The sequence below is a fragment of the Dryobates pubescens genome, chromosome 4 (genome assembly GCF_014839835.1).
Source record: "Dryobates pubescens isolate bDryPub1 chromosome 4, bDryPub1.pri, whole genome shotgun sequence".
NCBI lineage: Eukaryota > Metazoa > Chordata > Aves > Piciformes > Picidae > Dryobates > Dryobates pubescens.
Window position 1 is genome coordinate 283,281 of NC_071615.1, and position 19,823 is coordinate 303,103.

Here is a 19,823-nt window from a genome sequence, read left to right on the forward strand (position 1 = left end):
GCCGCCCCGGGAGACCCCCCAGAGCCCCTGACAGACCCCCGTGCAGGGCACAGCGTCCCCTGTCCTCCCCGGGTGCCTGTGGCACCGCAGCGCATTCCCCGCCCCGCCACCAGCCTCCGCGGGGTGCCCGGCCCAGCCCCCCGGCCCAGCCCCCCGCCCGGCACAGCCCCCCGCACAGCCCCCCGCCCGGCACAGCCCCCCCCCCGGCCCAGCCCCCCGCCCCGCACAGCCCCCCGCCCAGACCCCGGCCCGGCACAGCCCCCCCCCGGCCCAGCCCCCCGCCCCGCACAGCCCCCCGCCCCCCACAGCCCCCCACCCCGCCCAGCCCCCCCCGGCACAGACCCCCGCCCGGCACAGACCCCCGCCCCGCCCAGCCCCCCCCCCGGCCCAGCCCCCCGCCCAGCCCCCCCCGCCCCTCACAGCCCCCCGCCCCGCACAGCCCCCCGCCACGCCCAGACCCCCCCCCGGCCCAGCCCCCCGCCCCGCACAGCCCCCCGCACAGCCCCCCCCGGCACAGCCCCCCGCCCCCCACAGCCCCCCGCCCCGCACAGACCCCCGCCCCGCCCAGACCCCCCCCCCGGCCCAGCCCCCCGCACAGCCCCCCCGCCCCGCACAGCCCGGCTCCCCGGGAGGACACCCCCAGGCCGAGCTCACACCCCCGGGCGGCGGCAGGCCAGGCCCCGCCTCCCGCCAGGCCGCGCCGGGGCGGGCCGCAGGCCTTGCCCGGAAGGGAGCCGCCGGCGGCGCGGCCGCGGTCACCGGGGGGGGGTTCCCCCTGCCGACCCTTCCTCCCTCACTCACCAGCCGGCCCCAGCGCCCCCGGCCCGCTCCCCGCGCCGCGCCCCGCCCCCGACGGAAGTCCCGCCCCTTCCGGCGCTCGCGCCCGCCGCGGGGCATGCTGGGGCCGGTAGTGTCCGCGCCGCCGGCATGGCCGCCAGGGCCCTGTCCAGCGGCGGCGGCAGGGCCGCGGCCCGGCGGCTCGGCAGGGCCGGGGGGGCGGCTGGAGGTACCGGGAGGGGCCGCGGGGGGCCTGCAGCTGGGGCCTGCCGGTACGGGGGGAGGGCCCCGCTCCGCCGGGGGACAGCGGCCTGGGGCCTGCTCACCTTCCCCGGCCCCGGGGCTGTTCAGCCTGGAGAAGAGAAGGCTCCAAAAGACCTTCTGGTGGCCTTCCAGTGCTTAAGGGATCAGAAAGCTGGGGACAGAGCTCTGAGCGGGGCCTGCTGGGACAGGACAAGGGGGGAGGGATTGGACGGAAAGAGACTCAGTCTGGAGCGAAGGGAGAGATGGTTTATGTCCAGGGTGCTGAGAGCCTGGCCCGGGCTGCCCCATCCCTGGCACCATCCCAGGCCAGGCGGTTTGGGGCTCTGAGCAGCCTGCTCTGGTTGGGGCTGCCCCTGCTGGCTGCAGGGGCTTGGACTTTATGGGCTTGAAAGGTCCTTTCCCACCCAAACCAGGCTGGGAGTCTGTGGTGGCCACCCAGAAGCTGGATCCTTCAGTGGTCACTCGGTGCTTGGCACATGTGTCCCCAGCTGTTGTCACCTATTTCCCAGGTCCTTCCCAGCCATTTCTCACCCACCCCTGGCACCAGCCAGAGCTGGCTGGATGTGAAATGCTGCTGCTGCTGCACTGAGTCTCTGGGAGGATGAGTCTGGCCTGTGCCACGGTCCCTAGGGTGGCTGCTGGCACGTGTGGCCAGCCCCGGGCTCTGAAGGCTTCTTGCCCCTGGTCTCAGGCCTCAACTCCCTCTCCCACCTCTTGCAGTGAGCCAGGCCCAGAGCCCGGCCAGCGCCCCGCGGCGCAGCAAGAGGAGGCAGAGCGTTGCCATTGCCTATGAGTCTGGGCAGGGGGATGGTGCTGAGCAGGGCATGTCTGAGCCCCAGAGGCCACGCTGGGAGCCACGGAACTGGCAGCAGCAGCTGGAGAACATCCGGGAGATGAGGAGGAGCAGAGATGCTCCTGTGGACCAGATGGGAGTGCAGAAGTGCTTCGACAGCAGCGCAGCCCCGAAGGTAACAGCACCCTGCTGCCCTGCTGCAGCAGCCCCCCAGCCTCCCTCAGCTTCATGATGCCCCTGGATATGTCCCACTGGGTGTCTCTGCCAGGCCTCTAGGCTGGGGTTGGTCCCACAGAGGTTACTGCAGGAGCATGCACGTGGAAGAAGCCTGCTTGGGGGTTTGTCCTGCTGGAGAAGTCAGCTGCTGCCTCCCTGGTCCTGGCTGGTTGGCTCCAGGCAGCCCTTGTGTTTGCTGAGCTGTTCTCTGATCATCTGCAGCCTGTGCTGGGCATTGGAGACCAGTGAGCAATCTGGGCTGGGAGAGCTCTGGCCTCTGCTTAAACTGCTGCCAGAGTGCCAGCGAGCAGCCTGGCACCGAGTGCAGCTGTGGGGCCAGAGCAGGACATGGAGACAGGGAAGCAGGCTTGGTGCTTCCAGGGAGTGGATGCTGTAAGCCTCAGGGCACGCCAGCACTGCTCACACAGCCTCCACAGGAGGACAGAGTGGTTTGGGCTGGAGAAGGCCTTTCTGATCAGCCAGGTATCCCCAGCTGCAGCTGTGTCTGGGGACAAGAGATCCATCAGGAGATCAGACTTTGGACAAAGGCATGGGGTGACAGGACCAGGGGTAAGGGCTGCTGACTGGCAGAAGCTCTACTGAGATGAGACATCAGGAAGAAATTCTTCCCCTTGAGGCTGGGGAGACTCTGGCACAGGCTGCCCAGGGAAGCTGTGGCTGCCTCCTGCCTGGGGGTGCTCAGAGCCAGGCTGGATGAGGCCTTGAGCAGCCTGGGCTGGCGGGAGGGGTCCCTGCCAGGGCGTGGGGAGTGGAACTGGATGAGCTCCGAGATCCCTTCCTGCCCCCTGCCCAGGTGATGCGCTACCAGGCCCTGCTGGCACTGATGCTCTCCAGCCAGACCAAGGACCAGGTGACCTCGGCTGCCATGCTGCGCCTGCGGCGCCACGGCCTCACCGTCGACAGCATCCTGCAGCTGGACGACGCAGCCCTCGGGGAGATGATTTACCCTGTCGGGTTCTGGAGGGTGAGTGGAGGCTCCCAGCAGCACGTGCTGTGTGTGCAGCCCCCTCCGCTGCTCCCTGCTCCTGTGCAGCTGGGACAGCTCGAGAGGAGCACAGGGCAGCTGCAGGCTTGTCCCCAGGCTGTCCTGGCTGCAGGCGGTGCCGGAGTGCTGGCGCACAGCTGGCTGGAAAGGAGGCAGCGCCGAGCTCGCGTGGCCACGAGGGCCACCGGCACCCCGGCCTGACTCGGCAATGGTGTGGCCAGCAGGAGCAGGGCAGGGATTGGCCTCCTGCACTCGACACTGGCGAGGCCACAGCTTGAGTCCTGGGGTCAGTCTGGGGCCTCTCACCCCAAGAAGGACATTGAGGAGCTGGAGCAGGTCCAGAGAAGGGCAACAGAGCTGGGGGAGGGTCTGGAGAGCAGGGCTGAGGGAGCTGGGGGTGTTCAGCCTGGAGGAGAGGCTGAGGGAGACCTCGCTGCTCTCTACAGCTCCCTGAGAGGAGGCTGGAGGCAGGGGGGGCTTGGGCTCCTCTCTGCCAACTCCAGTGTGTGTCCCCCCATGCACCACAGGCTCAGGAGTCATTTCTGAGCTGTGTCTCTCTTTTCCCTGAACTTGGATTTTCTGCCTTTCTCCTTGGCTCTGCAGAGCAAAGTGAAGTACATCAAGCAGACGACAGCCATCCTGAAGCAGAAGTATGGGGGTGACATCCCAAGGACTGTGGAGGAGCTGGTGCAGCTGCCAGGAGTTGGGCCCAAAATGGCTCACTTGGCCATGAGCATTGCCTGGGACAGTGTGTCTGGGATAGGTAGGTTAGACCTTGGTCTTCCCATTCCTCTCCTCAGTGCTGCCTGAGCCATGCCCCAGGCAGAGGGAAGCACTGCAGTGGGGGTCAGATGCCTGCTTCAGAGCCTGAGAGCATCCTGTCAGTTCAGTCACCTGCAGGGTTTGGCTGGGTGAAGGGTGTGATCCTCAGCCACTCTCAGCAGGTGAGCTGCTCCAGGATTTCAGTCTCTCCTGCACTGGAGAGCCCAGAACTGGCCATGGGACTCCAACTGAGGCCTCACCAGGGCAGAGTAGAGGAGGAGGAGAACCTCCTTGGACCTACTGACCACACTTCTTAACACATCCCAGGAGCCCATTGGCCTTCTTGGCCAGGAGGGCACCTTGCTGGCTCATGGGGACTTGTTGTGCCCCAGCACTCCCAGGTCCTTCTCCCCAGAGCTGCTTCCCAGCAGGGCTCCCTCTCTCCCTGCAGGGCAGGTTGGCCTCTGCACAGCTCCCAGGTGAGCAGCAGCCTGGCAGCAGCCAGCAGATGGGGCTGGACAGCCGGCTGCAGGCTCCCAGCTTAGGAGCCCCGGGGGACAGATTGACGTTCCAAGAGTATTTGCTTCTCTCTGGAGGAGCCCTGGGGAAGCTGGGAACGGTTCCTGCTGACAAGTGGCCACCACCAGGGCCAGCACAGGGCCCAGGCTCTGCCTGGGCAGCCGCCGCCGCCCGCCAGCTGCACTCGCCCTGGCTCCTGCCCTGCAGCCCACGGCACCTGGGGTCTGTTCTCTCCTTGCTGGGGGGGAAGGCCAGAGGGAGCCAGAGGAGCCAACTGCTTGCAAAGAATGGTGTGCTGGGGGTTGTCTGGGGAGGCCAGGCTCTGGCTTCCTGTTTACAGGCATGTGCTGGGCTTTGCCCAGTCAGCCCGAGACAGCTTTATCACTGCTGATCTAACAATAACACACTTTGCTTCAGAGCCTTCTAGCTCAAAGCACTTGATAAACACTGCTGTAAGCCTCCCAAGCCCTCCTGTGCTGCTGGCTGTTATGAAATGTGTTTTGCAGCTGGGGAAAGCAGGGGGCAGAGGCTGGGGCTTGCGTAAGAGCAGCTGAGACAGAGGGAGGAAGAGAGCCTGGGACAGGCTGCCCCGTGCCTGCCAGCGCAGGCACAGGAGCCTTGGAAGCCAAGCTGGGTCATGGGGACTCGCAGAATGGGTTGGGTTGGAAGGCATCTTAAAGATCATCTAGTTCCAAACCCCCTGCCATGGGCAGAGACAGCTCCTGCCAGCCCAGGCTGCTCAAGGCCTCACCCAGCCTGGCCTTGAACACCTGCAGGGAGGGGGCAGCCACAGCCTCCCTGGGCAACCTGATCTGGAATGTGGCTTGTGTGGTGTGAGATCTCCCTCCCAGCTGCCTCTGGGCTTTGGCCCTATGCAGAAGGCTGCTCTGTGGGGGACTCCTCCCCTCATGTCCCTCCTGCAGCCGTGCAGAGGGCTGTGACAGGGAGCTCCTGGCTGTGCTCTCTCCCTGTGCAGGTCTGCCTGCCCCACCTAACCTCTGGGCTCTCCCTTCCCAGCTGTGGACACCCATGTGCACAGGATCACCAACAGGCTGAGGTGGGTGAGGAAGGAGACCAAACACCCTGAGGAGACTCGGCTGGCACTGCAGGACTGGCTGCCCAGGTGAGGTCTGAGACCCCAGCCTCCTCCTTCCACACCAAGCCCCCTTGAGCTGGCTGCAGGAGCCATGGCTGCACATGCTTACAGTGTTCTCAGGGACTGCATTTTGGGTCCCCCCTGGGCCAGAGAGCTGCAGCAGCAGCATCTCACCTGCTTGCCTCATGCCTGAGTAGAATGGTTTGGGTTGGAAGAGACCTTTAAGGTCATGGAGTCCAACTCTTACCCCAGCACTGCCAGGGCACCACCAAACCATGGTTGGGGATGTCCCTGCTGGCTGCAGGGGGTTGGGCTGGATGAGCTTGAAAGGTCCTTTCCAACCCAAACCAGACTGTGATTCTCTGTGCCTGTCCTCTGCTCCCCACCCCAGTTCAGAGGGATCACAGAATCATCATTCAGGTTGGAAAAGGCCTTCAAGATCACAGAGTCCAAGCAGGAGGGGTTGGGGCTGTGGCTCACAGGAGGCTGGGGCCCACTTCCAGGCTCCTTGGGAAGCCAGGAGGAGCAGGCAGTAGGGGAAAGGGAACCATGTCACAGCATGGGCTGTTCCTTAGCCCCTCCAAGCAGCTGCATGGACAGGCTGATGTTTCTCCTCTGCCTGCAGAGACCTCTGGAGGGAGATCAACTGCCTCTTGGTGGGCTTTGGCCAGCAGACCTGCCTGCCCGTGAGCCCCCGCTGCTCCCAGTGCCTCAATCAAGACATCTGCCCAGCTGCCAAGAGACACTGAGGGAGCAGCTGCTCTTCAGGGAGTAAGGAAGCTGCCTCTGCTCAGCAGCAGCCCAAGGCTGAGCCCTGCTGAAGCCACGTTTCACATGGGGCTGGCTGTGTGACTGCAGGGCACAGGAACTGCTGCAGCCTCACCAGGAAGGGAGCAGCTGCTGGCAGGGGCTGAGATCTTGAGAGCAGAAAGGAGGCTTTCAAAGTGCAGAGAGAAAGGCTCCAGCCCCCTTCCCTGAATGCCTCAGCACGTCCAGCAGAGCAGCCACCACTTTGGGAGGAGCTGCAGAGAAATGCTTTGTCCTAGGAGACCTCCTGCTGCTTGTAAATACACAGCCAATAAAGCTGCTTTTTGATTTCCACCCATGAGGTTTGCTGGCATCTGTGCAAGACAGGGCAGGGGGAGGAGGGCTGGAGTGACCTCATCAAAGTGTGAGACCATAGCAACCAGTCCTGCAAGCTGGGAACAGGCAGCTGCAACCTGCCAAGTTGCCTGCCTGGGCTGGGCACTGGGCACTGCAGTAAGGGACACCAGAGAGTCCAGAGAGGGCTATGAAGATGCTGAGGGGCCTGGAGCAGCTCTGGGAGGAGCAGAGGCTGAGAGCCCTGGGGCTGAGAGCCTGCAGCAGAGCAGCCCCAGAGGGCAGCTGAGCAATGCTCAGCAAGAGATAAAGGCTGGGGGGCAAGGGGCTGGGGCCAGACTCTGCTCAGTGGTGCCCAGGGGCAGCACAAGGGGCAAAGGGCACAAAGTGGAACCCAGGAGGTTCCATCTGAGCAGGAGGAGAAATTTTGGTGTGAGGCTGCTGGAGGCCTGGAGCAGGCTGCCCAGAGAGGCTGTGGAGTCTCTGGAGAGCTTCCAACCCCCCCTGGGCATTGTGCCCCTGGGCAAGCTGCTGTGGGTGCCCTGCCTTAGCAGGGCTTGGTCTGGGTGATGCCCAGAGGTCTCTTCCAGCCCCCCCATGCTGGGATTCTGAACTGAAGGCTTCAGAAGCCAGGATCAGGAGGGCACCACCCAAGTGCCCTCTGGGGATGCAGGCGACGGGCTCCGTGTGCCAGCAAGGGTTCCAGCGGCCATGGCAGCCAGGCCCCCGTGTGCCTCAGCAGCTGGCAGAGGGACACCAGCACCTTCTGTGCTCCATCCTGCCAAGAAAGGGCAGCACTGGCTTCATGGTAGAGCTTCAAAGGAATGCCTTCGGCTCTGACAGCTCAGGGGAGGAAGGGAGGCTGGCGAAGCGCTGCAGGCGGCGCCGAGTCCGTGCTGCGGAAGGAGCAAAGCAGGAGCCAGGCCGTGGGCAACCCAAGTTTATTGCTGCCATTGCCAGGTGCAGGAGGCCTGCACCACGCAGCTGACAGCCTCACACTCAGTGGCTGTTCCTTGTTTTTCTTTCCCAAGTTACATGTACAGGAACTGGATAATGAGGAGGGAGATGTCAGGATACACTAAGTGCTTGCACCAGGAGCAGCTCCATGGCCTAAGCAGAGATTAAGAGTTTAGAATCTTATCAGTACACATCTGCACACCTGATTCCTTTTGATCTGCAGGCAAGACAAAGCCCAGACTACACCACCCTTTATTTCCCCCCTCCCTCTCTTTCCACTACAGCAGCCCAGGCTCCGTGGTGCTTACAAATGGCTCTTGCTCCCTGACATGCATCGGGGAGCAGAGGGGGGAAAGGGAACACTGTGCCCTGCACGGCCCGGGGCACTGCCTGGGGCTTGGCTATGCAGGCACAAGAAGCAACAGCACAGCAGGAGGGCTCCTTCCAAAGGTTGAGAGAAGCTCCAACCAGCTGGAGGATCACAGGACAAGAAAAAAGAAAAAGAGCAGATCTGGGAAGTGGGAGAGGGGAAGAGAGAACCACAGAATCCTATTAGCCAGGGAGAGAGTGGGGTGGAAGAGACCTTAAAGATCATCCAGTTCCAGCCCCACTGCCCTGGGCAGGGTCACCTCCCACTGGAGCAGATTGCTCAAGGCCTCATCCAGCCTGGCTTTGAGCACCTCCAGGCTTGGAGCCTCTACAGCTTTTCTGGGCAACCTGTTCCAGGGTCTCACCACCCTCCTGAGCAAGAATTTCTTCCTGATGTCCAATCTAAATCCAGCTTCTCCCAGTTTGAAGCCATCACCCCTTGTCCTGTCACTCCCAGCCCTTGTCAGAAGTCCCTCCCCAGCTCTCCTGTAGTCCCTGCAGGTACTGGCAGGCTGCTCTAAGGTCTCCCTGGAGCCTTCTCTTCTCCAGGCTGAACACCCCCAGCTCCCTCAGCCTGTCCCCACAGAGATGCTCCAGGCCCCCTGAGCATCTTTGTGACCCTCCTCTGGATCACGAAGATCCTGGATGGGAGGCAAACTTCCCACATCCTGAGCTGCCATCCCCTGCCATTCTTGTCCCCATAGCCAAGCACTTGCACCAGTTCCTCTCCAAAGTCATTCTCTTCACCCTGTTCAGCTCATCAACATTCCTGCAAGACAACTGTCATCAAAGAGTTGGTCTCCTTCACCCCTGAGGCTCTCCATGCTCTCCTGCCAGCCAGCTCCCAGCATCAGCTGCTTCCCATGGTGAAGCCAGACATCCTGGGCTCCACTGGTGCAGTGCCTCTGCCCCAAGCTGACTGCAACCTGCTGCTGTGGAGAGCAGGAAATGGTTATTTAAGGCACCTTTTAGCTCAATGCTTCAGAGAATCACTCAGAGCTGTTCCCATGCCCACAGCACTAAGTGCCACCCAAAGCCACCAGCTTGTAACAGCAGAGGGCTGGAGGGACACAGGGCAAAGCCACAGCATCCATTGGGTTGGAAGGGACTCTCCAAGGGCTTCTTGTCCAAGCCACCTGCAGTCAGCAGGGACACCTCCACCTGCAGCACATTGCTCAGGGCCACAGCAAGCTTGACTCTGGGTGTCCCCAGGGATGGGGCCTCAACCCCATCTCTGGGCAATCTTCCTGTCCACCACTGACTGTGAAGCCACAGCTCTGTGGTGTGAAACACCCACAAGAAGTTCCTCACTTGAAGAGTGCTGGAGGCCTGGAGCAGGCTGCCCAGAGAGGCTGTGGAGTCTCCTGGTCTGGAGAGCTTCCAACCCCCCCTGGGCATTGTGCCCCTGGGCAAGCTGCTGTGGGTGCCCTGCTGGAGCAGGGCTTGGACTGGGTGATCTCCAGAGCTCCCTTCCAGCCCCCCATGGAATCTGTGGTGTCCCAGGGATCGTTGTGCTTGACTGCCCTGCTGTGCCCTGTCCCTTCACACTGCTGCCCTGGCATCTGAGCTTGAATCCCCCCCAGATGGGCTTGGGGAGCTGCTGGAGCATGGGAGGGAGGGATCAGCCCCATCACAGCCAGGACCTTGCCCTGGTACCAGACCTCTGCAGGTTCCCAGAGGGCTGGAGCTCAGCTTAGCCACCTGTGCTCACTGCCAGCCAAAGGCAAGCAGTAAGGAGCCAAACTGAGCTTCACCTCTGGGGACACAGCTTTGAGGCTCTGACACCAGGAGCTGGTGTTCCATAGAAAGCCAAAGCAACTGCCCACCCCTGCCAACCCCATGGAGACCTCTCAGTCACCCTCCCTGCCCATGGAGAGGCTCACAGGCTGGAGGCATCAAATCCCAACCCAGAAGGAACAAATTAGATGGGACCCAGACCCTGCCCCAGGACCCAGCACCCAGACACAACCATGGCTGAGCCCTCCTGCCCGAACCCACAGCCAGAGCTGGATCCCTGTGCTCCTCCCTGGAGACACATCGGACTGTGCAGGCTTCCATCTCTGTCCAAGGAGGTTTGGTGGCATCTCATAGCTCTCTTCTTCTCAGGAGGCTGCTGGAGCCAGGCTGGCAGCACCAGGGGGCAGGGTTTGCCCCACTCCCCACCTTCCTCCACCGCATCAATAGCTGCAGAGGGTGAGAGCTGTGGCATCTGGGCTGCTGGGTGTGCGTTTGCTTTTGAATCCTGCCCTCTCCCCTCTGCAGAGCTGGCAGGGATCAAAAGGAGACTTTTCCTGCTGGGGCAGAAGTCACTGGTGGGGAGCAAAGTTCCAGCACTGAGTGGCAGCAGATGTGACCCCAGGAACAGAGCCCCAGAGGCAGCAATCCTCCTTTGCTGGTCTCAACAGCAAAGCCAACAGGAGTGAGCCACAGCCGCTGGCCCTGTCCCATCCTGCGAGGAGCTCCTGCTGCAGCCAAGCTGCTGGAGGCAGGATGCCAGGCCCGGGTCCACCCTACCCCACGGGTGCCCACCACACTGGGGGCACAGAGCATCCCATGGGGCTCAGCCTGGGACACCCCTACAACAAACATCCCAAATAATAATTATAATAACAATAATTACAAAAAGGTAACAGAAGCCTAAATGATGCAGGCAAGGAACCCCCAGTCCTTCCTCAGGGGAGCGGGGGGCAGCCAGGGCCGGGGCGAAGAGCAAGCAAGGAGAGGAGCTTTGGTCACATCTGTCTGATGAGAATCGCTGGTGAGCAACAGTGACAACAACAACAATCATAAAAAATAGCAACAACAAGGAAATAAACCCAAAAGAGACCCAGGAAGGGCTTCTCCTGGGAGAAGCTACCGGCGGAGGGCAGAGCACAAAGCATCTCACTGAGCCAGGGCGCAGGCCCCTCAGGAGGGTCCGGGCCGGGGCAGGGCAGTGGCTGGCAGCCCCCAGGAGGCTCAGAAGTTGCTGAAGATCTCTTTCTTCTTGTTCCAGTCCATCTGGGGAGCTCTCTTCTTCACCCGCTTGGCCCTCACCTTCTCCTTGGCCTCGGCGGCCGTGGGGCTCAGGCTCAGCCCGCTCTCCTCGAAGGGATCCTTCTTCTCCAGCTCTCCATCCTGTGTGGAGAAGGCAGGAAAGAGCTGAGCCCCTGGCAGCAGCCCCACCAGCACCGTGGTGTGCTGCAGCAGCTCCCCCCAGCCACAGGGGAATGGCTTCAGGTTGTGCCAGGGGAGGGTTAGGTTGGTAGTGACAGTAAGAGGGGAGATGGAGGCTGGAGAGGAGCAAGAAGATCTTTCCAGGGAGGCTGGGGAGACTCTGGCACAGGCTGCCCAGGGAGGCTGTGGCTGTCCCCTTCCTGGAGGTGTTCCAGGCCAGGCTGGATGTGGCTTGAGCAGCCTGGGCTGGTGGGAGGAGTCCCTGCCCGTGGCAGGGGGTTGGAACTGGATGAGCTTTAAGGTGCCTGGGTTCCAGTGTGTGCTCACTGCCCCTTGTCCTGCCACAGGACACCACTGAGCAGAGCCTGGCACCTTCTCAGTGGCCATGACTGTGCAGCTTGGAGCTGCATGGTCATGCCCACAGAGGGCAAGCACATACCAGGAGGACCTTGAGTTCTAAGGGAACAATTCAAGCCTGCCTGCTCACATGGCTGCTCCAGCACACAGATGAAACTCCAAACCCTGATTTCACAAGCCCTGCTGACAGCCATGGGCAGGTCTCCCACGATGGCTCCAGCATTGCTCTGCCTAAGGAATGCAAACTCTACAGGGTGGTGGCTTGAAGGAGCTGGGGGAAGAGCCCCAGCCAAACCCCTGCCACCCACAGGGACTCTGGTTTCTGGGGCAGGGGTAGGAGAGAGCTCTCTGAAACAGCCAAGAGGTGACTCCAGGAGAGGAACCACTGCCCTTGGGCAGCAGCAGCCACTGGAGCAGGACAGGTAGCATTGAACGGCCATGGAGGAGTGGAGATGCTGGGCTGCAGGTCCCTGGCCACACCTGGGTGTTGCAGGGGCTCTGGGTGCTCAGAGGAGCTGCATGGGCACTCCTGCTCCAGCTGTCCTAGAGTCATACAATCAGGTGGAAAAGACCTTAAAGATCATCAAAACACAGACTGGTTTGGGTGGGAAGGGACCTTGAAAGCTCATCCAGTCCAACCCCCTGCAGCCAGCAGGGACATCTGCTGCTAGAGCAGGCTGCTTACAGCCCCCTCAAGCCTGACCTAGAATACCTTCAAGGATGAGGCCTCCACCATCTCCCTGGGCAGACTGTTCCAGTGTCCTAACACCCTCAGACCTTCCTGATGTCAAATCTAAATCTCCCCTGCTCTAGTTTCAAACCATTGGCCCTCATCCTGTCACTCCCAGCCCCTGTCAAAAGTCCCTCCCCACCTCTTCTGTAGCCCCCTCAGGCACTGGCAGGCTGCTCTAAGGTCTCCTGGAGCCTTCTCTTCTCCAGGCTGAACAGCCCCAGCTCCCTCAGCCTGTTCCCACAGCAGAGGTGTTCCAGCCTCTAATCAGTTTTGTGGCCCCTGGAAACTCACAGCTCTGCTCCTCCTGCCCTCTGGGCTCCAAGTTTCACCTCTTGCCCTGTGGCTTGCAGCTCCTCACTGTCATTACACTGAAGATCCAAAGCTCTTGTAGACTCCTTTCCCCTGACACCTTCCTTCAAACCACTGGAGCAGAGTCACTGCCCAACAGAGCACCAGTTACCTTGCTGCCATTGTCCTGTGCCCTCTCCTCTGCTCAGCTTGGGGCAGTGCCACCTCCTCCCTGAGGTCAGGCTGACCGATGGGACAAGCACAGCCTGGAGCCAGGGCTGAGCATGGATTCACTCCCATTCGTATGAGACCTGCTGCTGGCAGAGGCCATGCTGAGCCCTGGCAGCTCAGAACATCTCTGGAGAGCAGCTTTGTCATCCCCAGGGGCCTGAGCCCCTGACCAGCCACCTGCAGGGGTTATTGACCCAGCAGTGTGGTCACCTCTGCACTGGAACCAGCAGCTGCTGACAGCTCATGGCTCCAGTTCACAGAACGCAGCACAGTGGGGTTGGAAGGGACCTCTGGAGACCACCCAGTCCAACCCTCTGCCAAAGCAGGGCACCCACAGCTGCTTGCCCAGGGGCACAGTGCCCAGGGGGGGTTGGAAGCTCTCCAGACCAGGAGACTCCACAGCCTCTCTGGGCAGCCTGCTCCAGGCCTCCAGCAGCCTCACAACAAACAACTTTCTCCTCCTGCTCAGGTGGAACCTCCTGGGTTCCAGTTTGTGCCTTTTGCCCCTTGTCCTGTCCCTGTGCACCCCTGAGCAGAGCCTGGCCCCAGCCTCTTGCCCCCCAGCCTTTATCTCTTGCTGAGCATTGCTCAGCTGCCCTCTGGGGCTGCTCTGCTACAGGCTCTCAGCCCCAGGGCTCTCAGCCTCTGCTCCCCACAGAGCTGCTCCAGGTCCCTCAGCAGCTTTGGAGCCTCCCCTGGGCTCTCTCCAGCAGTTCCAGGACAGATCTGTATCCATCATGCAAAGGATGAAAGAAAACTCTGGATGGATAGAGTGCACCTGTGAGACAACTGAAGGGCCTGGAAGGGCAGCACTGGGCAGCACCATGGGGCAGGGAGGTACCTGCTAGGGTGTGTGAATGGGAGGGGGAGTGTCTGGGGGTTTACCTCTGACTCCTTCCCAGGACTTTGAAGGTCACTGTGAGATGAAGATGTGGATCCTCCATTCAGCTATCAGAAATGAAAAGGTTAGTTCAGTTTGTACAGAGATAGGAGTGGAAAGAAGGGAAGGGCAAAGGGGAGAGGGGAGGGAGGGGAGGGGGAGAGGAAGGAGAAAAAGAGGAGGAAAAACCAAACCAGGAGGAAAAGAAGGCAGGAGGCAGAGGACTGCTCCACCCTGGGGGCAGAGCTCATTGCAGCCCCTCGAGCAGCAGAGTGCAGTGTCTGCTGTGTCCCGGGGCAGAAACAGAGCCTGGAGCTGACCCTGCCCACAGGAGGTGCCTGGGTGCCACTGCTCTCCTGCACCCCCATGCTGGGCACACCTTGCTCCTCAGCCCTCCTCCCTCCATCACTGGGGACAGTCCTGGACTGGGGCTGGAAGCAGCCTCCTCCCAACCCTGAATTGCAGTTGCAGCAGGAAGCAGCTCAGGGCCACCAGCAGTGGCCAGGCTGGGTCACAGCAGCCAAGGGGACAGGAGCCTGAGGCCATGATGAGCATCCCTCATGCCAGGATCATGCCAAGGTGGGAGCCAAGGAAACCCAGCATGCCAGGAGCTTGGCATCTCCCCCACATCCCTCCTGAACCCCCCAGCATGCTCCCCACCCAGCTGGGGCATTGCCCAGGCAGCACCCTGGTATCAGAGCACCCTGGAGCAGGCAAGGCCTCACCTGAGTCTGTGCAGATCCATTGGTCATGGGCTGAGGCACCACACCTGTGGGCACAGGGTGGCATCAGATGGTCAGTACACTCAGGAGGGACTGGTGGCCATGGGCCCAAGGCAGAGCCCCTCAGCACTGCCTGGAGGCTCTCTGCTTAAAGTCCACTTTGCAAAGTCTGTTCTGCACCCATGGTGTGGAGAGTCCAGCACTGCCAGGGCAGCACCAAGCCATGGCCCTCAGCACCACAGCTCCAGGGCTCTGAAACCCCTCCAGGGATGGGCACTGCACCACTGCCCTGGGCAGCCTGGGCCAGGCCTTGAGAACCTTTCCAGGGAAGAAATTGCCTGCCCTTGGCACAACTGGAGGCCATTTCCTCTTGTTCCATGGCTTGTTCCTTGGAAGACCAACACCCACAACACTCCTTGGCTCAACACAGAGGTGCTTTGGGTCAGCTCCAAGGCTTTGTCAGCCTGAGGTCCCAGCAGGCTGACTACAGAGTGTGGTTATTATTCCCCCTTGTCCTGCAAACACACCACAGAACTGCCCAGGGCACGCCACCTCCACAGGTGCCACCCCTGGCCAGGCAGACCCAACTCTGGATCTCTGATGAGGTTCAGAATTGGTCATCAGCTGCAGAGCTGCAGCCACCATGCCCTGGCTAGGTCCCCACCCCGGGAACAAGGGCTCCTTTATCCCTGGTGCCAGCAGATAGCTCTGGCCCCAGCTCCTCCTTGAACCGAGGAGCATCTGACACCGCTCCTGCCCCAGCAGCTTCTTCTCAGCATTGTCTGACCTCAGCTCTTTGCACAAACCTCCCCATTGAGCATCCAGGGTGCAGATCAGATAAGGAACAGCTGTCCTGGGAGCACAGAGCTGCACTGGGAGCACAGAGCTGCCCATTCAGCCGGGGGCAGGAGGGCTGGGCAGCGTCCCACTCGCTCCCCAGCCAGGAGCTGCTGCACAACAGGTTGGGGAGTGGACAGGCAGCTTTCTCTGCCAGGTTTCAGCTGCAAGGAAAACATTTCCTGCAAGAACCACCCCTGTGATCACCATGGCATGAAAACAGAGGCCACACCTTCAATCCTGGCCTCAGGTTTGAGCACCTCACTCCAAGGAGGACATTGAGGGGCTGGAGGGGGTCCAGAGAAGGGCAATGAAGCTGGGGAAGGGTCTGGAGATCAGGGCTGGGGAGGAGCAGCTGAGGGAACTGGAGGTGTTGAGGGTGGAGAAGAGGAGGCTGAGAGGAGACCTCATTGCTCTCTGCAGCTCCCTGAGAGGAGGCTGGGGCCTGGTGGGGTTGGTCTCTGCTCCCAAGGACAAGTGATAGGACAGGAGGCAATGGCCTCAAGTTGCCCCAGGGGAGGCTTAGGTTGGACATGAGGAACAATTTTTTCCCATGAGGGTTGACCAGGCCTGGCCCAGGCTGCCCAGGGCAGTGGTGCAATCTCCATCCCTGGAGGGGTTTCAAAGCCCTGGAGCTGAGGGCCATGGGTTGGTGGAGCCCTGGCAGTGCTGGGGTAAGGCTTGGACTCCATGACCTCGAAGGTCTCTTCCAACCCAAATCATTCTGTAATGCCAGACCCTCTGCCTCCCAGGCTATGGATGCTGCAGCCAAACCCAGAGGTGCTGAAGGAACAGATGCTCAAGAAGCTTCTCAGCCCCAAGCAGACAGACTGGTCCCATCTGGACATCCCCCTGTGGGCTCACTGCTCACCCCATCATCACGCATCCCACCACCCTCTGCCTCAGCCACACTATGGCAGCAGGCTCCCCAGTGAATTCTCCACTCTGTAAAGATCAGGAGTTACTGTGGGGCTGCAGTAAGAAACCTTCTCACGGTTACAAATAGCTGGGTGGTGCTCAGGAAGCCACTGAGGGATGAGAGAGAAGGAAATGAGACCCTCCCTGCCATCCCGAATCCCACCCATGCCCGCTGAGTCACAGTGCAGGGAAAGCCACCAGAGCCTCACCTTTGGTGTGCTCCTCTGTGGGGGTCACCCCCAGCTTCTTGAAGTAATCATCTGTCTCGGGGTCCACCACCAGCAGCCTGGCTTCGTGCTCCCTGGCCTTGATGTGGGACACGACCTCGGAGTGCCGCAGCCCTTCCACGTTCATCCCGTTCACCTGCAGAGAGGGCATCAGCAGCCAGCCCTGCGTGCCCAGCACAGCTGGCCCAGCTCACACCCCTGCAGCAGCCCCCTCTCCACCCAAAGCATGCAGTTAGCCTCTCTGAGCCCCTGGCTGCCCAGGGAGGTGGTGGAGTCCCCTGGGCTGGAGCTGCTCCGGAGCCGTGCGGCCAGGGCGCTCTGGGGCTTGGTTTGTGGCCATGGTGGTGCTGGGCTGAAGGTTGGACTGGATGAGCTGGGAGGCCCTTTCCAACCACCATGACCCTATGACTGCATGACAGGAAGGCTTTACAGGCTTCTTCCTTCCCCTTTGTGAGCAAGCCATGGGCTCTACCACCCCCCCACCACCTCTGCCAGAGCGTCCTTCATGCTACTGCATAGTTCCAGCTCTGCCCTCACCCCAAACACATCCTTCAGGAATCACAGGCCTCAGACCATGCCCTGCTGAAATGCTCTGGCTGCCCTCAGTGATTCCAAACCCCACCTATGCTTTGGGTGCACCCAAAGTGAAGAAATTGTTCCTTGCATCCAATCTAAACCTGCCCTGCTGCACCTCCAGGCCATTTCCTCCTGTTCTAGGAGCTGAGTCTCATCTCTGTGCTGCAGGGGCATGGAGGTGTCCTCACCTCAGGGTGAACCTCAAACCCTCCCGTGGCAATCAAGCCATGGCCCTTCCTGCCAGCTCCAGAGGGGAAAGGAGTTTGCACTCCTGGAAGAAGCCAGCCCCAGGCAGTCCCCTGCTTTGCAGCCCTGTGGGAGCTGCTGCCTCTCTTCCCCAGCACCTGAAAGTTTAATGCTGGGAGCAGCGGGAGGCCGGTGGCAGCGGCTCCTGGCAGCGCAGTGTCACAGCCAGGCTCCTCTTATTTATTTATCAGAGCTTGGCAGAGCTCCTGGCACACACAAAGCAGTGAAGGGTGAGCTGGAGAGCTCAGGAACCTGATCTCCTCCACCTCTGCTCTTTGGGGCTTTGATAAATATTTGATGCCCCCCAGTCCTGCTGACCTGGGCTTGCTGGGGGTGCTGGGAGGGGAGGGCAGCCCCACCACACCCTGCTAAAACCTCTGCCTCCAGCTCTCTTTGGGTATTGAAGGACCACCAGGTCTCCCTGGAGCCTTCTCTCTCCAGGCTAAACAACCCCCCCCAGCTCTCAATTTCTTCCCCACAAGGGCTGTCCAGGCCTGGCCCTGGCAGTGGTGCAGTCCCCATCCCTGGAGAGGTTTCAAAGCCCTGGAGCTGTGGTGCTGAGGGCCATGGTGTGGTGGTGCTCTGGCAGTGCCGGGGTGAGTTGGACTCCAGGATCTTAAAAGGTAGCAACATCACCCAGACACCAGCACCCACAAGTGCCTGGCTGGAACGAGCTGCTGAGGGCCACAAAGCCACTGCCCAAGTGCCCACACAAGCCTTATGGGCATCAGAGGAGTAAGAGGGGAGCTGACAGGAAATGTCATGGATGGAGCTTTGTCTCAGCCTCAGGCTTCCCACAGACCTCTCCACTTCCAGCAGCCCTGACCCAACCCACGAGGCCGGTCGAGACCTGGCCGCTCCCGCCAGGCTGGGCAGGACTGAACCTCTGTGGCATGTGCCAGGCACACCCCAAGAGCCTCTTCAGGCAGAGATGCTCCAAGCCTCCCCAGCATTACCTCCACCAGGCGGTCCTGGGGCCGCAGCCCCGCTCTGGCCGCCGGCGAGTCCGGGTCCACCGAGCGGATGAACTGCCCCGGCCGCGACTTCTCGCTGTGCAGGTTGAAGCCGTAGCCATTGGGACCTTTCTTCAGGTGGCAGAGACGTGGGCACAGATCCTTCTGCCCATTTAAATCCTGGGTGAAGGAGGAGGGGAGACAAAAGCATTGAGGTATGGGCTGGGGCTTGCTCTAGAGCAGACGGAGCCACAAGCAGCGCTCCCGAGGAAGCTCCGTATCTGCACCTCGTCCTCCCGACCCCCGCGCGGGGACAGCCTAACAAATGAGTTTCCTCTCATTGAGCCTATTTTAGAAAACCAATTGTCCAAAGTCGGTCCAGAAAAACTAAAACAAAACAAAAAAGTCCATTTCCTTCACCAGAAGCAGCAGCCCAGATAAAAGCACCCAGCCACCAAGACCTGCCCGCAGCAGCAGCCAAGCCCTGGCGCTGCCCAAGGCACCACAGCAGCCTCAGTGCCTTGTCTGGGTCACACCAGCACCACCATGGGGCTGAGCACCTCCAGAGCAGGGGCTCTAAGGGCTGGGCTGATGAAGCCCATGGCTGATGGCTGCTAGTAGAATGGAAAGGCTGAGCTTGCTGCACAGTGCTCTGCGGGGGGCTGGTGGAGCAGCAAACCTCAGGTCTCCTCCAGCCCGCAGGTTCCATTATGTTCCCTTTAATGCTGCTGTCACAGAGCCCCAGCCTGGGGGGGTTGGAAGGGACCTCTGGGGATCATCCACTCCAACCCTCCCACTAAAGCAGAGCACCAACAGCAGCTTGCCCAGGAGCACAATGGCCAAGGGGGTTGGAAGCTCTCCAGACAAGGAGACTCCACAGCCTCTCTGGGCAGCCTGCTCCAGGGCCCCAGCAGCTTCACAACAAAGAAGTTTCTCCTCCTACTCAGATGGAGCCTCCTGGGTTCCAGTTTGTGCCCAGTGCCCCTTGCCCTGCCCCTGGGCACCGCTGAGCAGAGTCTGGCCCCAGCCTGGTCCTCTGGCCACCAGCCCTGCCATGAATCTCCTCACAGCACAGCACCACGGCAGGAGCCACCTCAGGGACAGAGGTTTTCATTGTCACCTGTGGCTGAAGGAGAACATTCCCTGTGGTTGAGTCTTGATCTTTCATGAACACAAACACCTCCTGCCCACGGACCTGACCTCATGCTGCAACCTCCTCCCCTCTCTCCTTTCACAGCAAAAACCCACGCAGCAATTTCCTCCACATTCCTGCCCTGGCCAAGAGGCACCATGCAACACCAACCCTCTGCTCCTTCCCACAGCATGCCTGGAGATGTCCTCCCTCCTCCAGCAGTTCCAGGGCTCCCACACAGGGGCTGGTCCTGCCTGTGCCAGCAGCCCCACGCACACGCAGCACCTTGGGGCTGCTGCTGCAGAACACCCTCAGTGGTGCTCCAAAGCTGCTTCCCCCCAGCCCAGGAAGGGCTGTGGGAGCTGAGGGTACCCATGGCTGATGTCCAGGAGGTCTGAGCAGCTCATCTGCTTGCAGCTGTCCCTGCCTGCTGCAAGGGGGCTGCACCAGATCAGCTTTCAAGGTCCCTTCCCACCCAAACCATTCTATGACTATGAGTCTTTGACTGGCACAGGCTGCCCAGGGAGGTGCTTGAATTCCCATCCCTGGAGGTGTTTGCAAGAGGCAGATGTGCTGCTGAGGGCCATGGTGAAGTCAGAGAATGAGAATCCTTCAGGTTACTTAAGAACTAACTCGGAAGGTGCCTTGGGAAACAGCCCTTAAAACACAAGGGGTCCAGGAGGGCTGCAGCTGCTTCCAGAAAGGAG

General features: G+C 61.1%; 2 protein-coding genes across 2 annotated transcripts in view; one reads left to right on the forward strand and one right to left on the reverse strand.

Moving 5' to 3' along the window:
- The first annotated feature begins 1,744 nt into the window (after positions 1-1,744).
- NTHL1 (nth like DNA glycosylase 1) lies at positions 1,745-6,527 on the forward strand. The gene is made up of 5 exons (XM_009897164.2): positions 1,745-2,009; positions 2,865-3,035; positions 3,660-3,819; positions 5,355-5,460; positions 6,059-6,527. The coding sequence occupies exons 1-5, from the start codon at positions 1,866-1,868 to the stop codon at positions 6,180-6,182; spliced, it is 705 nt and encodes a 234-aa protein (XP_009895466.2). The 5' UTR covers positions 1,745-1,865; the 3' UTR covers positions 6,183-6,527.
- A 4,178-nt stretch (positions 6,528-10,705) lies between these two features.
- NHERF2 (NHERF family PDZ scaffold protein 2) overlaps positions 10,706-19,823 on the reverse strand; it is a 37,894-nt gene continuing 28,776 nt past the window's right edge. The window contains exons 3-7 of the mRNA XM_009896533.2: positions 17,988-18,164; positions 16,192-16,345; positions 14,231-14,274; positions 13,511-13,573; positions 10,706-10,977 (exon numbers count right to left, since the gene is read on the reverse strand). Of these exons, the coding sequence (XP_009894835.2) occupies positions 10,819-10,977; positions 13,511-13,573; positions 14,231-14,274; positions 16,192-16,345; positions 17,988-18,164 (597 nt within the window). The 3' untranslated portion in view covers positions 10,706-10,818. The remainder of the gene's footprint in view (positions 10,978-13,510; positions 13,574-14,230; positions 14,275-16,191; positions 16,346-17,987; positions 18,165-19,823) is intronic.

Bases quoted from the DNA above. Each gene is read 5' to 3' on its own strand.
- NTHL1 (XM_009897164.2), top strand. From the start codon at position 1,866: ATGTCTGAGCCCCAGAGGCCACGCTGGGAGCCACGGAACTGGCAGCAG. The intron at 3,036-3,659 runs GTGAGTGGAGGC...TTGGCTCTGCAG, and splicing joins ACCCTGTCGGGTTCTGGAGG to AGCAAAGTGAAGTACATCAA. The intron at 5,461-6,058 runs GTGAGGTCTGAG...CTCTGCCTGCAG, and splicing joins CTGCAGGACTGGCTGCCCAG to AGACCTCTGGAGGGAGATCA.